The 15564-nt window shown below is 41.2% G+C and overlaps 1 protein-coding gene across 5 annotated transcripts in view; it reads left to right on the top strand.

The window, feature by feature from the left end:
* Positions 1-15564, top strand: part of RBMS1 (RNA binding motif single stranded interacting protein 1) — a 119899-nt gene that overhangs the window by 91237 nt on the left and 13098 nt on the right. For 3 of the 5 annotated variants that reach the window (XM_077936616.1, XM_077936612.1, XM_077936626.1), the window contains exons 5-7: positions 6540-6697; positions 8267-8346; positions 15250-15365. In XM_077936616.1, coding sequence (XP_077792742.1) covers positions 6540-6697; positions 8267-8346; positions 15250-15365 — 354 coding nt within the window. The remainder of the gene's footprint in view (positions 1-6539; positions 6698-8266; positions 8347-15249; positions 15366-15564) is intronic. The other 2 variants (XM_077936619.1, XM_077936613.1) reach the window with 1 other exon arrangement.

Raw genomic sequence — 15564 nt, 5'->3', positions numbered from 1 at the left:
CAGTCAGCAAAGGGGAGAGAAAGGGAAATATATTTCACATGTGAATAGCAGAGTTGGCTAACTAGAGATGTCATCCTGGTTCAGGCATGCAGAGACCACATTTTCTAGATTATATGGTGGCCTGGACCTAGTCTGATGGAGAGGATAAACCTGTGTGTGGTTTGAACCATTGCAGACAGAAGCTTACAAGGTTCAGTTTGCTTGTTTATTTTGAAAATCTCACACAGAAAGCTAGCATGTCACAGAGAACACGAGCCTAGAACCTGTACATCTAGTTTGCTGTAGACTGAGCACTATGTTTACTAACCTGCATCAAGAAGGAAATGTAGTTTTAGCCCATAAAAGGTAAAGGTAAAGGTACCCCTGCCCGTACGGGCCAGTCTTGACAGACTCTGGGGTTGTGCGCCCATCTCACTCAAGAGGCCGTGGGCCAGCGCTGTCCGGAGACACTTCCGGGTCACGTGGCCAGCGTGACAAAGCTGCTCTGGCGAGCCAGAGCTGTACACGGAAATGCCGTTTACCTTCCCGCTATAAAGCGGTCCCTATTTATCTACTTGCACCCGGAGGTGCTTTCGAACTGCTAGGTTGGCAGGCGCTGGGACCGAGCAACGGGAGCGCACCCCACCGCGGGGATTCGAACCGCCGACCTTTCGATCAGCAAGCCCTAGGCACTGAGGCTTTTACCCACAGCGCCACCCACGTCCCAGTTTTAGCCCATAGGTAAGCTTAATTTTTTGTGTAATGCAAGAGACCATTATTTACCGTTATGTTAGCTGGTTAAAGGGGTTAGGGCTATAAAGTTAGGCAGCTGACAATATTGTTATATAAATGACAGGGTTCAGGAAATGACATCTTAATGTGTTTGCTCTTCAACAAAAGGTTTCCTATTTTGAATAAGGGCTATTGATGCTGTGTCTTGATATCTGGGTGTGCTGTGTAATCTTAAAATATACAGTATGTTTGCTTTTATAAACGAATTGCTTATGAGACAGCTTAAAGTTTTCCCTGTAGGTCCTTAGCAGTTTCATTTATGGTTATTTTCTGTCCTGTTCATATGTTGCTTTTGTCATCTGACGGACTAATCTCCTTACTCCCCTCTACCACCTTCTCGCTCTTTGCAAAAGGTACAGCTCTGAGCTCGGCTTCTAATGGCTCTCTGTAAACTCCTTTTAATCTTACTGCCACCCCACATACAATGTACCTGAATCCTTCCCATCTCTAATGTAGCCAAATAAGTGGCATGTGGTGCAATACAGTAATTTTATTAAAACAGAAGTTATGTGATCACTTAGTGCACAGAAGGGTATGGTTTCTGTTATGTTTTATTCCCCCCCCCTTTGTTACATATAAAGCAATGGTTATGTAGTACTAATACTATTCTATTATGCCAACCCTGCTACCACCACCCAAACACACTCTAAACACCCCCAGTTCTCACTCCAACTACCACCCAGTCTGAAACTCAACTTAATCTCTGAACAGTCTCACACTAGTGTTGAGGCTCCCTCTCAAACTCTTACTCAGTCACCACTCACTTCCAGCATTCCAAGAACTCTCTCCTTCTCCCAGCCTAACACTTACCTTAATTTAAATACCATAATTACCTACACATTTACCTTAATTACTCTAATATCATGACATACACACACAATTATATTTACTTAAACACCAGAACATCACCGTAGACAGTAGAGTGAGATGTCTCTTACAACATACTTACTCTGGACCACTGCTTGGTCTCTTGGATTCCTGTTACATGAACTCAAGTGTACTTCTTAAGTTTATTGTGTTAATTTGCCTACTCCACCTAATTTCCATGAGCTCAATGCAATGTTAAAATAAGGTCTGAACACCTATACATGCCTACAGTATATGCCCATTGATTTAATTAATTGAGAGTTCCTCTTACAAAATGGAAACTATTTATTTTTATTTTTCCCCCATGAATGCTTTTGGCTTTTTGTGGTCCTCTCAAATAAGGTTAGTGGAATACACGTGGAGCTTCTAAAAGGTCTCATTGCATTGTTTTCTTAACAAAGCCCTGAACATCTTCATACAAAGGGTTGTCCTCTTATCCAAAAGGCACTTAGGAATGTCTCCATTCTCATGAATTGAAAAGAAACGCTGTTTCAGATTTGCTCAGCTATGTTCTTGTACCATAGTCTGGCGAAAAATAAAGGCCCCTTTCAGCCATGCTGCTTGTCTTGTTTGAATGCCACTATAATCAGGAAGCAGATACTGTCTTTTGTGTTCATACATAGATTTAAGGCCAGTATGAATGGCACACCATTTTTCTGTTTCAGTGAAGCTTTCTAGTAGCAGTGCTGAAAGTTCCGTGATGAAATTGAATCGAGGAATCTTGTGCTAAGCTCTATGAGGTTAAGACTTCTCTTCCTGCACTATCTGCCCTGTGAGGAGGAAGAAGAGGCTAGGGAGGCAGGCACAGACAACATTAGGGCATGCTCCAGTGGGACTGTCCCCTCCCATCGGGCTAACTTTGTTTTAGTCCTTTAGAATCATAAGCTGCCTTGGGTGCCCACACAGAAAGGCATATATGAATGCAGTGAATGGATGAATGAATGAATGAATGAATGAATGAATGAATGAGGTACTAGATTGTGATTGTCAACACTGAGTTGCAAGCTGAGGAATAATTTGGTCATAATTGCACTAATGTGCGAAAGACTCCCATATTATTGTGGGTTGCTACACACGTTTCCTCCGACAATACTTAGATCATTTGGGGGATGGGGGCGCAATCTTTCCTCAGGTGGCAAGTTGTTGAAAGAGTTACATGAGCATCATTTCACTTCACTACCTATGTATATCCCTTGTTGGGAAGCAAGTAACATACTGAACCATGATATACATGGCACTTTCTCCCCTGCCATTGCAATGGAATCAAGTTCTATGAACCAGAAAGGATTATCAATCATGCCTACTGAAAATGTTGCCATACAATGTTACCTTTGCTTCCACTGGCATTTTTTATATTTGACTAGATAATGCAAGGTGTGTTTCTTTTTTTGGTTTTTGGTTTTTATTTTCCCCTTTCTCTTAACTGGTTTAAATCTGCAGTTCTATACCCACTTACTGGGAAGTGATCCCCATGGAACATAATGGCTCTGTGTTCCCTGTCTCTCTCTCTCTAGCTTTCAAAGAGAGCTAGATAAATACATATGGTGGTCCCCATGTGTTGGGATATTGTTTTGGTGCTCCCAGCATACTGAGAGCTTCTACTAACATGGTCTTTTAAGGAAATCTGCAATAAGCCCCACTAATCTTTTGGAACTTCCTGAGGGTCACAGCCTTTCTGCAGAGCAAAGAGAATGCAAAGCTGCTTGCAAGTATATTAAAACATAACAAAAGTTGTTAAAGCAATGGTTAATTTTTAAAATATTAAGCGGGAGGAGGGGGACACCTATATGACAGCAGCCAGATTGGATTGGATCCAGCCTTGCTTACAGCAGACCTACTGAAATCAGTAAGTTAGTTGTGGCTAATATAAGACCCATCAATTTCAATTGCTTTATTCTAAGCATGACAATTTATCAGCAGAAGCTATGAGAGGAGGCTACATAGCCAATGACAGAGAATTACATAATGTAGACTCCATGATAACTAGAAAAAAGGCCCAGCTTTATATTACAACTTGGCCCTACAAATTTGGGAAAATGAATGAAGGATTCAGCCACAGACCTCAAAGGCCATGGAGGTATATCCACAGTGGCTGCAATTCATCCATAAAAATTTCTATAACATATGAATTTTGTTGCAATTATGATGTTTTCTGCCTCTGCTGATCTTTCCCCCTATTTTGTGCACCTATTGCACAATATAGGCAATTCAAGGCACCATTCCAAACTAAATAAATACAACCACTTTTTTTTTTTAAAAGAGGCTTAGTATTTCAACTTGTTTGGGAGGAGGGGAACTTCTAATTATAGAGATTGTGATTTCAAGGGTGAGCTCTGTGTTCTAAGCGGTCTTGGAGCACAATTATTTCAACTTCATGCTTCATGTACTTTTTAAAAGGAAAAACAGGATGTGCGTGAAGACGAAAACCATATGATTAAACAATTAACCGTGCTGTTAGCATTACAACAGCATTCATTGTAACAAAGTACCTTTAAATAGTTCCTTGAGATCAACGAACAAAAACAATAACCATGCTAATTTATTTTATTTTATTTTATTTTTAGAGAGAGGACCCTGATAATTAGCTTACTAATGTAGACTTGGGAGTTCTTTTTTACTGATGCATTTTTGTGGCTGTTCCAGACCAGAAATAAAGCCATATATGGATGCCTAGTTCAACCCATTTGCTGAATGGGTCAGAGCAGTAACTGACAGCACTGCAGCTGAAGCTGAATAGTTTTACATTTAACTGTGGGTGCATCTTCAGTGATACACATGAGCACTGCTTCCATGGGAAGGCAGGCCAGCTAGGATCAAATTGGCAAAAGGGTCTTCCATACAGTCACATGTTTTCTGAATGGCTGTCTGTTAGCCGTGACCCTTTGCAATGGAAGAGAAAACAGATGTTTTATCATGCTGCCAAGTTGTTGGGGCTTTCCCCCCCCCCCTCGCATGTTAGGAACAGTTCTACACACAGGGAGTTTTTGTTAATTAGTTTCAGATGATGACTGGGAGTTTTACACCATGCAGGACCTCCAGTTACTGCTCTTCTATCCAACACCCCACCCCCATCTGCCACCCCTGCCCTGCTCAAGTCAATGCTCACGGCTGGCTGTCCCCATTTCTTAATAAATGCTGAACATAGCTTTATGCTTATTAGATACTTAATCCCTTGAGTGCCTAAGGAAGAATAACATGCATACATACAGAAGAACGCTAACTTAAAATCAGCCTTGTTTTGATATGCTTGAGGAAAAGCAAGTAAGTGAATTCAGCAGACTCGAAAGCTTTTAGTTCTAAGTAACCTTTCCCTCCCTTTTTGTTAGCGGAAGCCCAACACAGGAGTTCTTCTTTTGCAAGGACCTGTTTACTTCTTGTATTTATTATTCAATGTGGTGCAGTATAAAACATAATAATAAATGCAATAAAACAATGCAGTCCCTTCAAAACAGAAACATAGCAGCACATTTTGATACACAATCTCAAAAATCTTTACAGAAACAGCAACAGGACAGCAGTATTATAAAATATCATAAAACATCCACCATGCAGTGTGGAAGGTGAAATAAAAGCTGGTATCAATTATCTGGGAATGCTTATCAAATAAAAAATAAAAAATAGGTAGTTAAAAGGTAACTGTTGACAAACCACTGTTGGTGCCTTTTGTATTGCATAAAGTGGGTGCCATCATTGAGAAGCCCATTGCTGTGTTGCTGCCTGAAGTATTTTTTGGACAGGCCGAAAAGCATCCTCTACCTAAATGTGTTGCTGTGTTATTCTTCCTTTCTTTTTACTAGAGAGGACCTGCTACGAATTGCTGAGGTGACACATATGCTTTCTGAATAATTTTGTATTGTATATTCAGTTTCATTGTCTCGCCTTTGAGAAGCATGTGCTTCTCGCGAGTCCTTGCTAAATGGATTCTCAGAGCCTGATCGTGCATGGAAGTTGCCCTCACTTTAAATTTGTTACTGCTTTGTATGAACGCCTTGGGGTGTTTGTACTATTCTGATGTCATGTGTTTATTCATAATCTGCATCTTTATATAATGTTAAGATAGAGCCAACGACTTCTTAGTCTTCCCTGTCAAAGAGAGAATGAGATAGTGTATATAAATATGGAAGGCAGCTTCAGGAGACAGAAAAAGAGCTCCTGATCATACATGCTCTAGTTTATCTCAAGCTCACCCAAACAAGATTTGTAAAACAAGTTAGAGCCAAATACTCCAGTGCAAACTTACAGATTCCCTTTCTGTCTACAACTGTCCTCGCTAGCTTCAGGGGGTTGGATAGGAGTCCTGAGGTGGATTTCTAGAGGGGAAATTGGCAACAGAAAACCTATGGGCAGAAGGGTCTCCTACTTGCACATCAGAATCTTTGAACCCGAGCCATGGTTTTTTGACCAACTCTGAGCAAGGCCACTTTATTCTGCAGAACTTTTGAAATAGGCCTTGTGATCTGTTGCGGACTTTCATGTGAATCGTCTTAGCTAACTGATTAAAATTGGGACATTTTTTTCAGGTATGCAGGATCCAGCATGGCAAAAGCCCTTCCATTCCTTTTTATCTATTTATTTTCCCATGAATGTAATTCTAGAGACGATAATGGCTTGTGTTGTCAGAAGAAGGAAGAGCTTATTCTGTGAATGGTAGTAACGATGAATAGATGTAATCATACATTTTGGCCACAGCCGTTTCTCTAGTTTCATTGATCTCCTAGGGAAGTCTTGAGAGACTGCTATTCAGTGACTTCAAAATTACACATTTAGCTATGACTGCTGTTGGTACCACTTTATTGTGGAGACTTTCACAGCAAAGTAAGTCCCATGGGTACAATTTTATGTACAAAATTTCCAATATTCTTCTGAAAAGTAATATTATTATTTTTATTGCTTTTTTTCAGCAACAAGAGCAGGATCCAACTAATCTATATATTTCCAATTTGCCACTTTCAATGGATGAACAAGAGCTGGAGAATATGCTGAAACCTTTTGGGCAAGTTATCTCTACAAGAATACTTCGTGATTCCAATGGCACAAGTCGTGGGGTTGGCTTTGCAAGGTACGATGGTAGTTGTCTTTTATATCACTTCATGAATAGTATCTTCAGAACAATTATAGTTAAAGTAAAATGGAGGTGCTTAGCAGTGGAAAACAGTATCTTACCATGACAAGAAACTCAAAACAAAGATGGTAGGACTGATCATTTAACCAAAATATTAATGGGTCAAATAATATTCAAGGATGCATGGCATGCACCTATTAGTACTGTAATAGAGAATTGTGCAAATGTCAAATATTGGCATTAACAGCTTTTTATTAATGTACCAGCCACAAAAGACAAAAGTGTATGTTTAAAGGTGGGTGTGGTTAAAGAACATAAGATGTTATAGTCTAAATCAGCATGGCAGCTGGGGCTGGTGGGAATTATAGTCCAAAACTGCTGAAGGGCACCAGGTTTGGAAAGGCTGGTCTTAGAGGAATGGGTGTGGGGCCTCGACTTTTGAAGAAAAAAGGGCTTTCACACCACCTTTGCTTTAAGGTGCAATTTGAATTTTATTGCTCTCTTGCAGTTAAAAGATGGGACACGACTGACACAAGGGCAATATTGACTTATTAGACAATATTAAACTGCAATCAAACAAGTTGTTAGTTGCCTTCTATTCCAATCCTAATATTGCTGCCTTATTCTTTGCATGTTTTTAATTGGCTCAGTTATTTTAAGGGTTCTTACACAATGAGTACTCAGAAATAATTATCCAGTATTGCCAGTATATTGTAGTCAAGCATTATGGTAAGTTGAATTTGATTAGTAATTACACACAAGAAACCTGTTAAACTAAATAAGGAAAACTGTATTCATACCCAAGACAAGTTGAATTTCCTTTTTAGATCCAATGTGCAATGAGAAAAACACTGCCATTTGAATGTTTACTTTCAGTCTTTAATAGTGGAACGATGATTGGGGGGGAAGCATAAATCTTTCCCCAAATTTATTTTTTCAAAACACACAATTAAAGCATCCTTCTCACACACATACAAAAATGTGCAAGCACTGCATAGAGCTTGTAGGGGGAGCCGGGGAGAGACAGTGAGATAGACAGATATGGACACAGACATAATTCCAAACCATAGGAAGCTTCTTTATAATGAGTCAGATCACTGGTCCATCCATCTCAATATTGACCAATAGCATCTCTCAAGGAGATTTTCCAGCCATAAATTCTGGGAAGTGAACCAGGAACTACATTCAAAGCATGTGTTCTACCACTACATTCAAAGCATGTGTTCTACCACTGAGCTATGGCCTCTCTCCCTGGTTTGGCACTACAGGATTCATCTTGGGTTCATCTACTAAGATTCACTGCCTCCCTTTTTGTCAGAAAACTGCAGTTGGCCCACTTTGCATGTTCTGGCAAACAATGGCCAGCAAGCCATGAGGAAAGACATCACAGTGCACAAAGGGATGAAGGGAGTGCACAAGTCATATATCCACATACTGCCCAAGCCTTGTTTTGTCATTACGACTGGACTGGGCTGGAGGTTTTGTCATTGTGACCTAATAAGAAAGCAAAACATGTGCAAGTCAATATTACATAGTTGTCTCCTTTTTTTTTGGTCTTTTACACAGGATGGAATCGACAGAAAAATGTGAAGCAGTAATTGCTCATTTTAATGGGAAATTTATTAAAACACCCCCAGGAGTTTCAGGTAGGTCTAAGTATTCTTCTGAAAATGTTACAATCTAATGATTCCTGTAACTAGATTATGCAAGCTGCACCTGCATAACACCACCTCTAAAAGGAGGGTGAACAGCACTGCAATAACCCTGTTACATACTGTCTGGAGCCCTGAGGAAGGACACTCTGTGCTGTTCAGGCCCTTGGGGGATTGAGGAAGAAATTTCAGGAATGCCGAAACATCTCTTCTTTCTTACCTTTCCCTTGAGTCCTTCCCTGTGGGCTAGTAGGCTTGTAGACCCAATACGAATTCACACACCTTTACTTGAACATCCAAATCATCATTCCCAGAATGTATTCATGAGGGCACATGCAACTTGTGAACTGAGCAAGTGAGCATAGTTGGTAGTATTTCTGTGATCACAGCAGCATTTTCTTTACATTATAGAGGTTTGCATATAATAGGAGAAGCTCTGAGAATACTGTAACTCTGACAAGGGAAGGTAGCTCTCTGAATTTGTATTACACAGCTCCAGTCTGCTGCTGAGTATGGGCAGAGAGATTAAGGGTGCTGTTGACTCCAGTGATCCAACTACTGTGCTTGTAGTCAAGCATTATGCCATTTTCTGGAAAACCATGTGAGTCTGGACACTGAAGACCCTGAATATAGGCCATTGCTACTCTGAGCATTGTAACATTCTGCTGCTTTACAAGGATTGCTCTGAAGCTTCGGGCACAGGTCCTCCCAACAGCTGTAAATAGTTCTAGATAAGGTGTGCAGAGAGGGGAACAAATAAGGCTTCTATTTTTAATTAGTCCCCTTTTTCCTGTGGCTTTGCGAGCTTGTTCAATAGCGCTGAAGGTGAATGAATCTCAATGAGAAAACCTGATACCGAAATACCAGATGAAGATGATAATTTTAGATCCCCCCTCTTCCTGTCTAAATTAACTTGCGTCTTTCTAGTGCAAAAAAAATTTGCAAGGAAACAAAAAAAAAAAGGTCCATGAGGCATTCTCCCAATGCAGCTTAATTTATTCACTTGCTGCTGTGAGACTCCCAACCCATCTTATGATGGAAAGCTGTCAGCTCATGATAATTGATTGCACTTCTTACTATGGGCTCTTTTGAAGCCAAGAGTTGACACCCTTTTACTATCAGCCTCTGCCAGGGAGTAGCAGATTATTGCTGGATAGGACTAAATTAATATGACCAGAAAAACAGAAGACAATAACAGAGTGAGAGAGGAAATTTACTATACAATAAATAGACTTTCCGGGGGTAGTAAAATTGTATCCTATAAGAAAGAAGAGACATAGTAGCATGCATGGCAGAATTCAGGTGAAGAAAGAAATCAAAGGTAGGGTATTCATATTTATTTATTTATTTTACCTTATCTTATTTTTCTTGTCACAAGAGACTAGGGCCCTGCAGGACCTGACATCTTTCCGCAGGGCCTGCAAGACAGAGCTGTTCCACCAGGCCTTTGATCAGGGCACAGCCTGACCCCCTCCTGTGGCAATCTGCACAGAATGTTGCTTAATGGTTGCCATTAATTTGATTTTAATTAACTTTATAATGAATGTTTTTAGAATGTTGGATTATTTTGATTGTTGTTAGCCGCCCTGAGCCCGGCTTCGGCTGGGGAGGGCGGGATATAAATAAAAATTTATTATTATTTATTATTATTATTACATTTATATCCTGTCTTTGTTTCATCATGGAGCCCAAGGCTGCATACATGTGATTCCCTGGTGATTGTTCATCCAGGCAATGGTCATCATCAGACCGGCTGAACTTCAGCAAGGTTGTGACCTCATGTACCTTCAGACTATATCCCATGTTTTGGTTCTCTCCCTCTCCATCTCCCTCTCCCTCTCCCTCTCTCCGGTGTGGGTGGTAGCCACACATTCTTCAAAACGGGATTTCAATGTAGAATTTCCCAGGATGCCCCCAGTGCAAACAAAGAGAAAGATAATATAGTTCCTTTTCCCATGTTACTGCAAACACCTGTTGTTTAGGTAACTGGGCTGACTTAGCAACCAGCCACTTTTGAGCAGCCTGGCTCTGACCAGCAGAATACACAGTTTGATGGGACAAGGTAAATTAGCCTTTGCTGTGCCATACTCCTATCATTACTAAGAAACTCTCAGTTCTCATGTTACAGGAACTAACCTTTAACAGACTCCATAGCAGCTACTGCCTTTAGAGGCCATTTGGGTGGAGCTATACAAATAGCAGCAGACTTAGTGACAAATCTGGGTTGAGGTTAGTATCACTATTAGGAGGGACATGGCTAATTCTTCAAAGCACTGAAGGTACCGAGGATTGAACCTGGGACTTCCGTGCAGGCAAAGCAAATGCTCTACCACTGAACTATAGCACCTTCCCAGATGTTATAGAATTTGCAGCATAATTTTGAATGGTTGGTTATTTGTGGTTGACTTAGCTCTTGCAGGTGATCCCATATGGAGGCCTACGGGATCTCCCTTCTCAGAGCAGGTCGTCAAAGCCATTTTCCACTACACCACATTCCTTTCCTCATAATTACATGTGCATGTGCACACATATGCCTTCAGCTGACCTTGTTATGTTACTGGAGTCACACATAGGTCTTCAGTCATCTGTCTCATTTGACCTTCACTTTGTTTCTTGGCTTTGTGAGAGAGGGCAGGCATTGCTTCACTCCCAAGTTCAGGAGACGCACCATTATCAAAGCTCTTCCCAGGTAAAGGGCGAGTAATAATCTGCAGCATGAGAATGTTTGTAACGCCAAATTTCACAGAAACTAGGGTAAATTGGCAAATTTCAGTTGGATGGGGGAAATGGCGTAATGGACAGAGAATCCAGAAGATGGCAATGGAATAGGTGTGGGAGGAGGAGGAACATCTGTTTAAGAAAAGCATGCTGTCATAGTGCAGCTTAGCTAAAATAACAAGAGTTTGGAACTGAAAATGGAATAGCTAAATAGTTTTATAAGAAAGGAGGTCGGGCCTCCTGGATAGTGTGAAGCAGATCAGGAAATTCTTGTGCAAACAGACTCAAGTAGACTAGACCAGCTGGTAAAAAAATACATGCATACTTAGTTTTAGTAGGTTTTTTTGTAAATTTGTATGTGGAAACACTACGTTAAAACTTCAGAGCGCACAAACAGATCGACTCTGAAGATTACACTTCCTGCCATAGTCTCAGGCACAGCCTGTGGTAGCTACAAGGTAACATTAAAGCAGCCTTCCACTACCTGGTGCTCTCCGGATGTTTTGGATTACATCCTGTTTCCTTCAGAGGCCAACCAGATGCCTAAGGGAAGTCTGCAAGCATTGGAGCCCAACAGCTCTCTCCTGCTATTCTTCCCCCATCAGTCATCACTCACCACCAGATCAGACATCATCCATGTATATGTGGAGCTAGGATTGCCTCAATCTTCCCCCCCCCAACTTGACTATCAGCCATTGCATTATCATCCATTAACTCATGGTAGCAAATTCCATAAGTTTTAACTGTGTGCTGTGTGAAGAAGCACTTCATTTTTTCCATCTTGAATATCCCAACTGTCATCTTCATTAGATGACACTGGGGCCTAATACTATCTGAGTGGGAGAAAAATGTAGCTCATACCTGCTTTCTCCATAGTGTACATGATTTTTTAAATGTCTGTATCATTTCCCACTTTACTCACTCCCCTGCCTCTCCCAAAAAAGATATTGTAACTTTTCCTCATAGTGGGACTAGCCCAGTTGCAGCCATTTTGGTTTTCCGTTTTCGGCACTTTTCCCAGCTCTACAATATCCTTTCTGATCCAAATTGTACACCGTATTCCAAGTGAAGTTATACCATAGATTTGAATAAAGACATTACGATAGTGGCAAATTTTATTTTTCGATGCCTTTCAAATGATCCCTAACGTAGAATTAGCATTTTTCATAACTGCCACACTGGTTTGACATTTTCATTGAACAATTAATTCATCACAATCAATGTGACTAACAAATATAATAAATATAATAAATAATTCTGTGCCAGTCATCCATGATCTCAGTTTTGTTTTTAATCACTCTGACATACACAATTCTAACATGGGTTGTATATTTTGTGAAACAGCACATTTCTGTAGGCATCTTTGTCTGTCTAGGATGTTACCTAACTGTAGATTTGTGAGGAAGGAAATTATTAGCAAAAAGTGTGACAAGCCAAAGCTACAACAGCATTTCCACTCAGTGATTAGGGATAACAAGGAAAAAGAGAGAAGGACTCTATTTCAGCCAGATGCAGGTGGTGCATTTAGGTAATGGGGTATGACTGAGACAAGCATTGCCACTCCTGAAATTGTGCTGTGTTAAACTGCAAAAACAGAACAAGAACTATAATGAAGGACATGAGCGCTTGACTTGGAGCTTGGAAACTGGCATATCGCATTTAACCAGCTTGCTTAGTAAACTCAATTCTTCAGCCTGGGTTTCATGTCTGTAAAATAGGAATAATACTTGCATGGGTTACCTGCATATGTTATCAGATTAAGTAAAAGCCACCTGCTAGCTCATCATGCAATATTATACTTGTATAGAACAAGACAGAAAACGCTGAAAGTCACCTTTCTGGCTTGCGCAGTGGAAAGAGTTAAAAAAAGCACTCAAACTGGAAAGAGTTAAAAAAGCACTCAACCCTTTTGCAGCATCTTTGTATCTATGCCCTTAACCATTAGTTGCATGGTTGTCAAAAGTAATTTACTCTCTCAGAGAACCCTTTTCTGTAGAAATCTGTGGTACTGGAACAATACGTAAGTAAAGGGATGCTGTTGAAACAACTCAAAGGGTGTTTTCATTTAACGAAAGGACCAGACATGGAAACCATAGAAATGAATTCAAGTGGCTTCTGCTCATAACTTGCCACTTTTTCTTTTGAATGCAGAGCTCAGAGTTAGCCTTCCAAGATTCTGCTGGCTTCGGAAGCATGCCAGAACATATATTGTGTGTCCTGAGAGCAATTTATAGTGTCCTCATTTAAAAATTTATATAAGTAATCCAACCAGAGCACCTACGTAAATAATGTTCAGTGAATACCTGTATCTAACTAGTTTCTTTCATGTGTTGCATAAAGTAGCACAATAAACATGTAGCCTTTTTGGATGGCCATTTTGTGCCAATCCTAGGTCTTCCCACACAGGTTTAAATGTCGTTTAAGTCATTTAAGTGACTGACCTCAGGCCTAAAGCTGTTTGTTTCGAAGTAAACCCCATTGGTTTCATTAGGGCCATTGCACACATGCACCTCAATCACTTAAGTGCATGAGGGAATAAGCCAAAGTAGACTTAATACCAGAGGCAAAGAAAACTACTTTTGTCTCAGATACAGTATTTTTGGATGAAGTTGAGTTGGACTAGCTGCTAGCAATGAAGTGACAGAGCACGTAGGTGTGACTTCGTATATAGCACATCTGTAACCAGAAACTTATAATGAGGGGAGAATTCTCTTTAAACCAGGGGTTGACAAACTACGTCTCTGGGCCAGATCAGGCCCACCCGGCCATTTAAGAACCCACCACCCGCCGCAAAGCCGAGACTCTCGGCGATCGCAGCAGGAGGAAGAGGCCAAGCAGTGGTGGCTCTGGCACTCAAACGCCGTGCCTGGTTTACCTCAGTGGCTTTTGCTTGCTTACTTACCCCGATATCATTAATATTGTTATTAGTATTTGTATTGTTTTGTGCCCCCAGAAGCTGAGTGCACGTGGGGAGTTAGATGGTGGAAGGACAAAAATCCTCTTTCCTCTCTTTCTCTCTGCTTTCCCACCAGCCTTTCCCCTCTTGTTCTCCCTCTATGTCAGGCCATTGGGGAAATAGTAGCAGTAATAATAATAATATTCCTCCCACCGCCATCGCCGCCACCGCCCTAGTGCTCCTGTGGGCCAGAGACCAGAGTGGATGAGCTCACTCTGCCTACCCACCTCACGAAAAGCGGTGGCGGCGGCAGCTCTTTCTCTAGGTGGGGAGGAAGCCTGTTTCATGCCACCGCTGCCAACCCTTCGGCAAATGAGGCAGGCGGCAAACCGGGAAGGTGGCTAGGGCTGGGGGGGGAGGACTACTTGCCCCCCTTGCCTCTTCTTCCAGCTCCACCCCCCCTGGTGCTGCTTCCCCAGAGCCGCCATCTTTCCTTCGCCTCGGCTGTTCTCTACATATTGAACTTGCTTCCCTTTTCTCTGTGGGGCGATTGTGGGTCTGTGTGTGTGTGTGTATGTTTTGGGGGGTGGCGGGAGGATGAGCAGCATGGTAGTGGGTGAGCTTGTCTGTTGAGGAGCCTTCCCCACCCTGCTTTAATGCACAGTTTTATTTTATTACACCTGCCCTTCCCCCACCCCATTCTTCCCAGTGTGCATAGGAATTCATTCATTATTATTATTTTCAAAATATAGTCCAGCCCCCCACAAGGTCCAAGGGACAGTAGACCGGCTGAAAAAGTTTGCTGACCCCTAGTGTAAACCATTTTTCAGATTATTTTTTTGATCATAACACCAAAACAGATTCCACACTGCAGACCCTTCCTTCAGTCTAGAGCTCATTGTGCTCTGATGCATCTGTGGAGCTCCTAAAGAAATCAGGCTTTCCAAATTACATCAATTAATGCAGCAGCTCTATGTATCCATCCTTTTTCAGCTATGGCCCTTTGTTGAAATAATGAAGAAATGTCACATGTAGGTGTGTTGGAGTGCTTGTATCTACTAAAACATAGCAAATCTTTGCAATCAGGATGTTTGGGAATGCATGAAAACACTGGGCACTAAGCATGTATCTGAATGTTACGGCTTCCAAGCAAAATAATTTGGGGGAAACCTACTATGTAACATCTTTTCACAAGTGAAAACTTTTGAAATGCACTTTATTTTGATATCACAAAGGTTATTATGTAGACTATTCCTAAATGGTTTGTTTTGTTGTTGTTTTAGCTCCTGCAGAACCTTTGTTGTGCAAGTTTGCAGATGGAGGACAAAAAAAGAGACAGAATCAGAACAAATATATACAGAATGGAAGAGCGTGGCACCGAGAAGGCGAGGTGAGACTTGTAAGTCCTCCTCTCAACCTTTAGTTAGAGTGTGTGTGTGTGTGTGTGTGTGTGTGTGTGTGTGTGTATGGATGTGCATTAAAAAAATAATAGTCACAAAGAGACTGTGGTGTCCTCCTGCATTGTTCAATGGAATATTACAATCCTTCATTCCGCTTCGTTACTTGACATATTTAAATGCACTGTTTAAAATATTGGG

This window comes from Podarcis muralis, chromosome 1, assembly GCF_964188315.1.
Source record: "Podarcis muralis chromosome 1, rPodMur119.hap1.1, whole genome shotgun sequence".
Classification (NCBI taxonomy): domain Eukaryota; kingdom Metazoa; phylum Chordata; class Lepidosauria; order Squamata; family Lacertidae; genus Podarcis; species Podarcis muralis.
Note: the sequence above shows the minus strand (reverse complement) of the source record. Positions and strands in the feature narration are given on the sequence as shown.